The following is a 12,141-nucleotide window of genomic DNA, read 5'->3' on the forward strand; positions in this document are numbered from 1 at the left end:
AAGGTCTATTTTGTCAGCCAATTCAAAGGAGATCAAAGGAGGAAATCAACGGAGATCAGAGGAATCAACATTTGTTAAGTCATTTTCCAGATCTTTACAATGCGGCAATAATTAATTTTTACACATCTTTAAGTTTGTGGACATCATATAGAAACTCAAAAGAGTCATTATAATTATTCAATAGGTTGAATCTCAGTTCCAGTGTACTGATTATCTGATCTATAATAAAGAAAAAAAACTATTTTATATTTCTCTTTCGAATCTAATATAGGTTCAACAATACTTTTATATAAAAAATTTTGCTTTTTCGATTGAACGTGATAACATGGTCTAGTCAGTTTAAAGTTTTTGCCCTACGTTTATTTTAGCTAAATTTTCAGCATTGTTCTGAATTCATACAATCTTAATTAAAAAAGAGTTAATTAGCTATTTAATAAATCAGTGGATTGTGATAAATCAAAATCTTTTAAATGAAGTAGCTTACTTATCAGATTAATATAACTGATAATTTTATATCAAATGATTATCGAACATAAAAACTTAAATTTTTGGTAAGAGCAGATTTAAGGGAGCCCCTGGATTAGCACTAAGTTGTTTCATTTATTGGCAAGTTGTTGCTTGATTTATGGTAACCTGAGTTGATAAATGCTATGAAAACCCTATTATAATGCAATTGATTGTGTAATTGCGGCCAGTTGGCATTGTGGGAAAAGATTTGGAAAGTGTGTGTCGGGTTTTGGATAAGAAGTACGTTGTTATTTTCTGGTTTACACGGTAAAATGACTGAATGTGGTAAGATTAATTTGAAGTTTCTGTGTGCTTTGGAACGGAAGGGGAAAAAAGCATTAATTAATGGTGTGTAATAAAGGTTTACTTAGTAGCAATTATTAAGTGTCCTGTTTGTAGGAAGGAAATGCGAATGATCAAATGATACAGGCACTACAGAGGATATTTTTGTGAATTTATGTGCCGACGCCAGTATACAGATTCTAGTTCAGATAATTTTAGGAACACTACAGAAGCTTTAGCCCTCGCTTTCTTGGAGGCCCCCAAAAAATTCCTCTAGGTATCTAAAAATCATATTTGGCACTAACATATAATATCTGGACTTATAACGGGCCCCAGATCTCAAATATCTTATCAAGTCTAATACCTAACTCTACCTGAACCACTGTCGTAACCTTCATTTCTTATATTTTTAATCCATTTTTCGCCAACTTTTCTAATAAAACTTGAGATAATTCCTTACCAACATACCTTTCAAGAGGAAGAAAACACAGAAAATATTCATTAATGTTGTATTCAAATCTCACTTTTGACTGATCAGAGGACACATATTTTACTACAAATGTTGTTTGTTCAGCCTTACTCAAATTGAGAGTACAATCAAGAACAACCAAATAATATGCCACTTTTTGAATTTAGTCCAATAATTTCATTCTGAATGTTTCTGAATGTTATCTTGCTGTCTTTTCTTCATTATTGAGGATTCTACGAACATGCTCTTCATTACTGGATCAATTTCAGCTAGCAACTGAATTAACATGAGAAAATTTATGTTATTATGTTCATAAAGCTTATCGCTTGTACCCCAAAAGGATACAGAACTTTCATCAATCAATTCAATAACTTAATTATGTGCAAAATTATTATCAATTATGTGCAAAATTACTTCATGCCAATATTTAATTTCAGAATTAATTAATCTTCATGCAGATGAATCTAGTGTATGGTATGCTTTCAACCTTTGTTTCAGCTCTAACAACAATTTCAAATAATATACACAAGTGTTCCAGTATTTATGTTTTCTTAATATCTCACTGATATTTTTACAGTTTTTATAACTCACATTTAAAAACAATAAATCAATTTTAAATTATACAACAAAAACAGAACACAGAATCTTTAGACACTGAGTGTACCAACCAGTTTCTTGACACATGTTCTCAAAATTCTTTAATTCTGTGTTTAAAATCATTGAGTAACCTTTGAATATTGAAGGTACAAGTACAATAAATAATATTAACTTAGCTCAAAAAAGCATTTTAAAAATATACTACACTGTAAATGTTACGTAAACTGTATGTATCAACACTGCAATCCAAATGGACCCGGCAGACATTATTGCATAAATAAGGCATTGTTTTAGAAAACAAGCTCGTTAAATCCTGTCAGAAGTGGGCATTCATTTCTCACTTTGTGTCGTGTATAGAAACTACCCAGAACTTAGAAACTTATCTTCCCTTGTCTGCCCAGCATCTGAAAATATAAGATGGCCTGTCAATTCCTGTTATATTTAATTTTATTTTACTATTCTTTTATTTTCTAGATTCAGACAATCAGAATATACGGTTGATCTTTACAATATGGTAACTGGTAGTTTGGCGACATTTTGGAGGCGATAAAGGTTACTACCTGGGACTTCTGACAGGTAATAATGTGAGCAGTACTCAGTTCCGATTACGCATTATTTTGCGTGAGGGAAATGAGAGATCATGGGATATGTCATGTGATATTAATGGACGAATTACGGTTCTTTAATCGGAAAAGGGGGGAAATCGGGAAAAAAAGTGGAAATTTTGTATTTAGCTTTATTCTGTGTTGTGTGAAACAGTGTTGTTTAATTTTTGGATACCATGGCCCTAACTAAAGTGAATTCGAAATGGGTATTTAGGCATTGTGATAAAGAGAAGTTTGCTTTTTATTTAGCGGAGGAAGTATGGAGGAAAAATTCGCAGAAAAAATCTTTCAATAATTTTATTGAATGAATTAGAAAAGTGTATCCGCCACGTAATCAAGATTCTGAAGAAGATTAGGTAAGTTAGTATTTTTAATTATTTGAGGATATTATTTTTATGCATTGTTCTAAATGTAAGGTGGAAAGGAATTTGGTATTATTGGGAAAATTGTTATTAGCAATGATTTAGTTTAAATTAATTAGGATTGTAAGGTAATTTTTATTAATTTAATGTATGTGCTCATTTATATTTTAAGTAGTGTTTTTGAATTTAATTATATTTTAATGAAATGATAGTTATTTTGTGAATTTTATGTTTGTAGGAATTTGGTATACATTTAAGTTGAAATAAACGTGCATGGAAATAATTTAAATATTTGATACTACGTATTTGTAATGCTTGCGGTATGAATTCGTTGGTGACGTGTATAATGTAATAGATGATTTAGAGGTAAAAGTTTTTGGATATTTTATTTATTTTATATGTGGAAATGTTCATATTTGTAAAGGGTAAATACTTTTTCGCGATCAGGTAATTTCATATATGTTCTTTTTACCGGGTTTAAAGATTGAGAAAATTGTCATGTATTTTTGTGAAATTTTTCTAATTTATGAGAAAAAAGCAGTGTACATGGATATAGTGAAGAGTGTGCGCAATGCCATTTTTGTGCAATTCTGGGATTTTTTTTAAGTAAAAATAAGTCGACGTGTACATGGTTTAGTGATATTTTAATTAAATGATAGTTATTTTGTGAATTTTATGTTTGTAGGAATTTGGTATACGTTTAAGTTGAAATAAACGTGCATGGAAATAATTTGAATATTTGATACTAAGTATTTGTAATGCTTGCGGTATGAATTCGTTGGTGACGTGTATAATGTAATAGATGATTTAGAGGTAAAAGTTTTTGGATATTTTATTTATTTTATATGTGGAAATGTTCATATTTGTAAAGGGTAAATATTTTTTCGCGATCAGGTAATTTCATATATGTTCTTTTTACCGGGTTTAAAGATTGAGAAAATTGTCATGTATTTTCGTGAAATTTTTCTAATTTATGAGAAAAAAGCAGTGTACATGGATATAGTGAAGAGTGTGCGCAATGCCATTTTCGTGCAATTCTGGGATGTTTTTTTAAGTAAAAATAAGTCGCCGTGTACATGGTTTATGTGTATGTGTTATTTTGAAAAACGCGTAAGGAGTATGGTACTGTGCACTTTTTCCCAATTTTGCAGTGAATATTTGTCATGATTAAGCAGTTTTGTTTGATAAAATTTCTAGCATAAGTGTAATTCGGCTACTAGATTGTTGGAAGAAGTGTTCAGTAGATAAAAAGAAAAGAAACATGTCTTTACTTCGTGAAGACAAAATGGCGGCGGGGAAAAAAAAAATAGAGGGTTGCTGTAGGAGAGTTGGTTGCCAAATTTTCGCCAAAAAATCACCAAGTTACCATAATGTAAAGATCAACCGAATATACTTTTGAGTTTTTTTTTTTTTTTTTTTTTTTTTTTTTTTTTTTTTTTTTGTGTGATCCTGAAGTGTCTAGAAGACATCATATATTTTTGTATTAGCCAAATATACTGATTGTTAAAGCATTTTAAAATTTACTCACACATTAATCTCCATAGAAGAGTAATGTAATTATGCATTTTTACATATTAAATTTAATAATGCTATGCTAATCAAGAAGGGTGTTATGAAATGGAACCAAGAGAATTTGAATTATTTCTCATTGTTTTTCTTACTTGTATTAAAAGTAACACATGTATTCTGTTGCTTTCTATATGACCAACTATCTAACCCAAAAAATGATATTCCACATTAAGGAGCAAGATTCTGTTCAAAATCAGCAAACTTTCATGGAGTTCAAGACTTCAACTCTATTACTTGAGGATTATGCAAGATTTTCTTTACCACTAACAAAATATATATAAATATTTCTTTACATTATATATAATCTAACCTAACCAGATATTTCTTTTAACCTAACCAGATATTTCTTTACATTATATATAATCTAACCTAATCAAGTTACCATAATCCGAAGATTAACCATATAATCTGATGCAGTTCACTCATGTTAGATAATTAACCTGAATTGCTTTAAAGTCTGTTGTTCCCTGACAGAATAGAAACGTAAAAAATACCGACGCAATTAAACAAATTTTAAATTAATATACTAGACTTAATTCAATTGCACAATTAGTTGAAAATATATTTGGAATATCTTAATAATTATTAAAACTTACTTCATTCATCTAAAACCCACTGTGCTTTACATGATTGTAGTCATAAGAAAACGCACTCTTCAAATTATTCTTCAATTACAATGGCATCATTAAATGCTAACAGTGCGCAATTCAGAAACAATGCGATACATTTCTGATTAAGGTACTTTATAAATTAAGCATAGCAAAACTTCGAACAATTATTTATGACTATCACAAATGATATAGATCTAAGTGAAATTATCTTCATTTAATAGGCCAAAAGCATTTTACTGCAGATCTCAAGGAATATTTAGAACTTAGCATGCCCGATTTACATACCTCAGCAGCCCAGTTTTAAATAAAAGCTTTACAATCATTAAAAAGATTATTTTGAAAATAAATAAGAAGTAAGTTTATATATCCTATTAAATTATATGAGATTACTATAGATAAAGCTTATAAATAATATTTACATGAGACATAATGTATGTATACACTGCACTTTAACCTTGCCATGTGTTTCGGTGAAGTTATCAAATTTATATCAGCTTAGAAAACCTATAAACATATTCTTTATAGATCCGCAAACCATATATACTACAGAATTCTAGACCACCAACAAAAGCCGAAAACGGCGATTTAATTAAACCCAAATTTTTTCCCACAGCTTTTCTACAATGTCAAATGATTAATACGCTAGATAATACGCAGTTAGCATGTTAATGTATTCAATACATATATTAGATTTTAAATACCTATTTTACTTAATAATTACCTATTAAAATGATGCTTTTCGAATGATATAAAGTAAATACTATTTTAATTTCACCCCATCTATTTATTAATTCTTAGACTACAGAATGATGTATATAAATTACAAAAGTTAAATATTAGTCCTCCCAAATAAATAAAAATTTTTGTTTATAATTAAAAATATTTCCATTTTTACTTTTTTTTTTTTTTCCAAAGGGAATATGTAATATATATATATTCTTACCTGAAACCGTCAACACAACTGCATCGTCTGCTTAAATTATTCTCAATCCTCATTGGCCAGTTATTTCTTTTGTTACTAGATTTGATTTCTCTCGCCAATTTTCTTCGAACGATTTTATGTTCGTTTTGTTCTGTGTATGTGGTAAGTAGGTTTATTTGTATTTCTACTTTAGATTTTTTTTTTATCTCACATTTTGATTTTTACGTACAGTATTGTCGAAAATTAAGTCGGTGTTGTAAATTGCGTATTAAATAAGTAAATTTTTTGACATTTTTGCATAAATGGAAACAACAGACTCCTATTCACAGTTTTATCATATTTGTGAAATTTTATTATATTCGTATCTCTGGTTTTCTAAAGTATTCTAAAATTAACAATCACCATTTTTCCGATATATATTATCAAAATACTAGACAATTTTTATTCAAACTTGAATCTTAATTCATTTAGAAATGTTGATCCCATATCTAATTTCAATACAAAAAGCAAATTTGACTTTCACAAAACCAAATTCTTCGTGTGGACTCTTGAATTTTTTCTTAAATTCCTAGATTATATTTTTATTCATCTAGTATTAACCTTCAGACAGTCTAATAACAGAAACTGCGAATACCTTATTTATTCCTTAATGCTATTTTATTAGGCTAAAAAAAGTATTTAATAAGACATTTAACTATAATTATTCTGTAATAAAATTCTGAACTCTTTATTTTCATTCCTTCCATAAAAGAAATGCTTGTTCAACACAGTTTTTGAAATATAGGATGAAACAGTCTGTCAATCAATTATTTAATAGGTAAAATCCTAGGAGAGCCCACACCCCTTGGCAACAAACTGGGAAAGTTCGCATTGCTTCACGCGTTTCGCGAACTTGAAAATAACAAGTCAAGGAATTCCAGTAACTCGGTATACATGTACACATTAACCTATTTTCACTTAAAAAAACATCAGAGAACTGCACAAACTTGGCATTGCATACTCCTTTGACTTTTTCCATGTAAACATTGATATGCGCCATAACCAAAATCATTCGCGTCAAGGTTGTGGGCTCTGCTAGGATCCAACCATTTAATATGTATAGCTGGTTCTACAGGTTGTACTGGGGGTTTACAAATAAAAAAAAAATAAAAAAAATTTAAAAAAAATACCAAATTTGAGATAATTTTAATTTTCTCTTTTTTTTTTTTTTTTTTTCATGTTATAAGAGTTACAGAGATTGTTGAATCAAAAAAATTATATGTTGAAAACAATGTTATTTAAATTTTTGTGTGACTTCTTTTAATTACCCTATTCAACACACATGTAATATCCATATCCTAAGTAGTATGGTACTACACTGGTTATCATAATTTAGGGAAAAATCACAAAAATCATGATTACTGAAAAAGTTACATGTAGAATTTTATGAAACTTACCCACAATATACAACAAGGTATCAAATAACATAAAAATAAATTACCAGACAATTATGGTAGTATAGAAATTAGCACTTGTATAAAATGAACAAATTGAAGGTGTCAGTTTGCTATAGGAAAAGTCCCTTCAATAGGGAATATGATCGCCTCTAGAAGCAATACAGCACATACATATCAGTTCTGTAGGAAGTGAGAGCCATTCCTCTTGCAAAGCAGTTGCAAGTGTGGCAAAGGTCTAATGGGGCAGACTGAGAGCAGCTAGACGTCTCTCTAAATCATCCCAAACGTGCTCGATAGAATTCAAGTCCGGGGATCAAGCTGGCCACTCCTTGCACATAATTGTTTCCTGTTGAAGATAATCATCTAAGATGTGAGCCCTGTGTGGTCTTGAGTTATCGTCCTGTAACAGAAAAGCATCGCCTATTGCCCTGGCACGTGGGCGCTATAACGGGTTCCAGGTTCTCTCTATATCAAATAACGCCTACTATCGCTTTCTAGACTAAACCTGGACTCATCCATAAAGAGGCTTAAATCCATAAAGATCCATAAAGCTCTCCACGGATCAAGCGTCCAGTGGACATGTCGTGCCTACTGCAAACGGTCCCTCCTATGGCGTGACGTGAGCAGCACGCAAATGGCTGGTCGTCTCACATACAGACCACCCTCATAAAGACTTCTGCACACAGTTGACGTTAACACCAACCTTCTGGTGGCTGCAGCAAGGGAGGATCTAAGAAGAGTCGGAGTAGCGGTTCTATTCCTGTGTGCACATAATGTCAAATGTGCACATAATGTCATCAGCGCTCGTCTTAGCAATTGGCCGTCCTTTGCAGAACCTCCTAGAGGGCGAATCTGTGGTTTGTAACTGCCACCAAAGTCTATGAACCACAGAAAGACTCACATTTAGCCATCTGGCCACTTCTGTTTGACTTTATCCTGCCTCTAGTCTCCCAATGGCTCTCCATCGTAGTTCTGCAGCAAATGATGCCTGGAGGTCATTGTTACGAATTGGCTATCTCAGATTTCTGGTGCCACTATCACAGTGAAATATGTGGGCGTGCTCTCAAACATGGACTTTTATTCTCCTCGCAGATGACATATTCCGTGTGCAGTGCCATTAATTTGCATATTGCAGTTTTATTTAGCTACTCTTACTTGGCAACAGATTCGAATTTTATACTGTTTGGCTCATTTTTGAGGGAGTTATTGCTATTTTTGTGATTTTTCCTTAATTTATGATAACCAGTGTATTTATAGATCTTTTTCTGTTGTGACGTCGTAACCATAGGATAATTTGGTTAGAGCAGAGAGAGGGGTATCCCTTGTATTATCACAAAGTTGTTTCATTTATGGTAGCCTGAGTAGTTGAATGTTATAGAAACCCTATTATGGCATAATCGGTTGCATGATTGCAGTAAATTCATAAGAGCTTGTCTGTGTGTGTGTATCATTTAGGGAGTATATTGCTTATTTTGTGGTTTAGATGGTAAAATGGCTGAATGTGGTAAGATTAATTTGAAGTTTCTATATGATTTGGAAAGAAAGGGAAAAAGAGCATTACTTGACTGGTATGTAAATGAAGATTTACTTCATAGTCATGGTTGATCTTTACATTACGGTAACATGGCGATTTTTTGGCGAAAATTTGGCAACCAACTCTCCTACAGCAACCCTCTATTTTTTATCCCCACCGCCATTTTGTCTTCACGAAGTAAAGACATGTTTCTTTTCTTTTTATCTACTGAACACTTCTTCCAACAATCTAGTAGCCGAATTACACTTATGCTAGAAATTTTATCAAACAAAACTGCTTAATCATGACAAATATTCACTGCAAAATTGGGAAAAAGTGCACAGTACCATACTCCTTACGCGTTTTTCAAAATAACACATACACATAAACCATGTACACGGCGACTTATTTTTACTTAAAAAAACATCACAGAATTGCACGAAAATGGCATTGCGCACACTCTTCACTATATCCATGTACACTGCTTTTTTCTCATAAATTAGAAAAATTTCACGAAAATACATGACAATTTTCTCAATCTTTAAACCCGGTAAAAAGAACATATATGAAATTACCTGATCGCGAAAAAGTATTTACCATTTACAAATATGAACATTTCCACTTATAAAATAAATAAAATATCCAAAAACTTTTACCTCTAAATCATCTATTACATTATACACGTCACCAACGAATTCATACCGCAAGCATTACAAATACTTAGTATCAAATATTTAAATTATTTCCATGCATGTTTATTTCAACTTAAACGTATACCAAATTCCTACAAACGTAAAATTCACAAAATAACTATCATTTAATTAAAATATCACTAAACCATGTACACGTCAACTTATTTTTACTTAAAAAAACATCCCAGAATTGCACAAAAATGACATTGCGCACACTCTTCACTATATCCATGTACACTGCTTTTTTCTCATAAATTACAAAAATTTCACAAAAATACATGACAATTTTCTCAATCTTTAAACCTGGTGAAAAGAACATATATGAAATTACCTGATCGCGAAAAAGTATTTACCCTTTACAAATATGTACATTTCCACATATAAAATAAATAAAATATCCAAAAACTTTTACCTCTAAATCATCTATTACATTATACACGTCACCAACGAATTCATACCACAAGCATTACAAATACTTAGTATCAAATATTCAAATTATTTCCATGCACGTTTATTTCAACTTAAACGTATACCAAATTCCTACAAACATAAAATTCACAAAATAACTATCATTTCATTAAAATATAATTAAATTCAAAAACACTACTTAAAATATAAATGAGCACATACATTAAATTAATAAAAATTACTTTACAATCCTAATTACTTTAAAATAAATCATTGCTAATAACAATTTTCCCAATAATACCAAATTGCTTTCCACCTTACATTTAGAACAATGCATAAAAATAATATCCTCAAATAATTAAAAATACTAACTTACCTAATCTTCTTCAGAATCTTGATTACGTGGCGGATACACTTTTCTAATTCATTCAATAAAATTATTGAAAGATTTTTTCTGCGAATTTTTCCTCCATACTTCCTTCGCTAAATAAAAAGCAAACTTCTCTTTATCACAATGCCTAAATACCCATTTCGAATTTACTTTAGGGCCATGGGATCCAAAAATTAAACAACACTGTTTCACACAACACAGAATAAAGCTAAATACAAAATTTCCACATTTTTTCCCGATTTCCCCCCTTTTCCGATTAAAGAACCGTAATTCGTCCATTAATATCACATGACATATCCCATGATCTCTCATTTCCCTCACGCAAAATAATGCGTAATCGGAACTGAGTACTGCTCACATTATTACCAAAGTCCCAGGTATTATCACCTCCAAAATGTCCAGGTAAAATATCCCAGGTACCTTTATCGCCTCCAAAATGTCGCCAAACTACCAGTTACCATATTGTAAAGATCAACCCATAGTCATTATTAAGTATCCTGTTTGTAAGAAGGATATATGTATGGTCGAACGTCAGAAGATAAACAGTGCTACGGAGGATATTTTTTACGAATTTATGTGGCGATGCCAGTATACAGATTCTAGTTCAGATAATTTTAGAAAGTTTTTGGATGCTGTTAAGGAATTTTGTTTGGGTAGAGTAGACTTTAAGGTACCCCTTGTATTATGGCGAAGTTGTTGTTTGATTTATCCCAAAGAGTTTCATTTATGGTAGCCTGAGTAGTTGAATGTTATGGAAACCCTATTGTGACGTAATCGGGTGCATGATTCTGGGAAATTTTGAATCATGGGATGTTTTGTAAGCGTTTTTGTGGTGTGTGTTAAAACCATTTAGATGGATTTGAATGGGTTTGTAGGAAGAAAGGTTCAGATGGTCACTATGTGAAGCGTTCGATCAGAAAGAGTACCCGGTTTGAAAAAGTCATTTGAGTATAATTGATATTTTGATTTTTACGTGACTCTGGGTGTACGAAGCGAACTTGAAAATCATGGTAAGTGAATATTTGCTTTTGGTAGTGCTTAAATGTATAACATGTTTTTCCTTTTTTATGTTATTTTATTGTTTGGTTTAAAATGTATTTTATTGAGATTATGTATTTTTGTTTGCCTATATTGTAGACTTTAGTGCTCCTTTGACTTTTTAAGTGAAAATAGGTCGATGTGTACATGGATAAAGTTAAAAGAGTGCGCAATGCCATTTTTGTGCAATTCGTGGATTTGTTTTAAGTGAAAATAGGTCAACGTGTACATGGATAAAGTCAAAGGAATGCACAATGCTATTTTTGTGCAATTCGGGAAGTTTTTTTTAAGTGAAAATAACTCGATGTGTACATGGATACTGAGTTTATGTTCTTATTTTGGCTGTGTGTAGCGGCAATATTTGGTGCAAAAATCGCCGCTTCGCAAGCCAAAATTACGAGTCAAAGAATGGCACAAAATCGGTATCTATGTACCACCAAAAATTGCCAAGTTTCGCCAAGGGGTACCCTAAACTATACTTTTGCCTTTTGTTTGACTGAAGACATGTTAATTCGTAAATAAAGTAAGTGGATATTTCTTTTGTGTAGTGCAAAGAAGTATTTCATTTTTTTATGTTATTTCATTGTATGATTTAAAATGTAGTTTATTGAGATTATATGTATATATGTCTATATATATATTTGTTTGCTGCTCCTTTGACTTTTTAAGTGAATATAGTTTGATGTGTATATGGACAAAGTCAAGAGAGTGCACAATGCCTAGTTTGTGAAATTCTCTG

At 31.3% G+C, this 12,141-nt stretch overlaps 2 protein-coding genes across 7 annotated transcripts in view; one reads left to right on the forward strand and one right to left on the reverse strand.

Annotated features, from left to right (window-relative positions):
- LOC118203181 (CUE domain-containing protein 1-like) overlaps nt 1–5,597 on the reverse strand; it is a 79,715-nt gene extending 74,118 nt beyond the window's left edge. For both annotated transcript variants that reach the window (XR_015041173.1, XM_035375443.2), the window contains exon 1: nt 5,422–5,597. The gene's annotated coding sequence lies outside the window, so the exon portion shown is untranslated. The remainder of the gene's footprint in view (nt 1–5,421) is intronic.
- Nucleotides 5,598–5,952: 355 nt separating this feature from the next.
- Nucleotides 5,953–12,141, forward strand: part of LOC118199039 (putative ATP-dependent DNA helicase HFM1) — a 511,790-nt gene continuing 505,601 nt past the window's right edge. For all 5 annotated transcript variants that reach the window (XM_085816885.1, XM_085816888.1, XM_085816889.1 and 2 more), the window contains exon 1: nt 5,953–6,086. Coding sequence is in view for 1 of the 5 variants with exons in the window: in XM_085816886.1 (XP_085673012.1) it covers nt 6,062–6,086 (25 nt within the window). In the remaining 4 variants the exon portion in view is untranslated. The remainder of the gene's footprint in view (nt 6,087–12,141) is intronic.

This window comes from Stegodyphus dumicola, chromosome 5 (genome assembly GCF_044657685.1).
Source record: "Stegodyphus dumicola isolate Sdum_Otavi_A_Nest chromosome 5, ASM4465768v1".
Lineage (NCBI taxonomy): Eukaryota > Metazoa > Arthropoda > Arachnida > Araneae > Eresidae > Stegodyphus > Stegodyphus dumicola.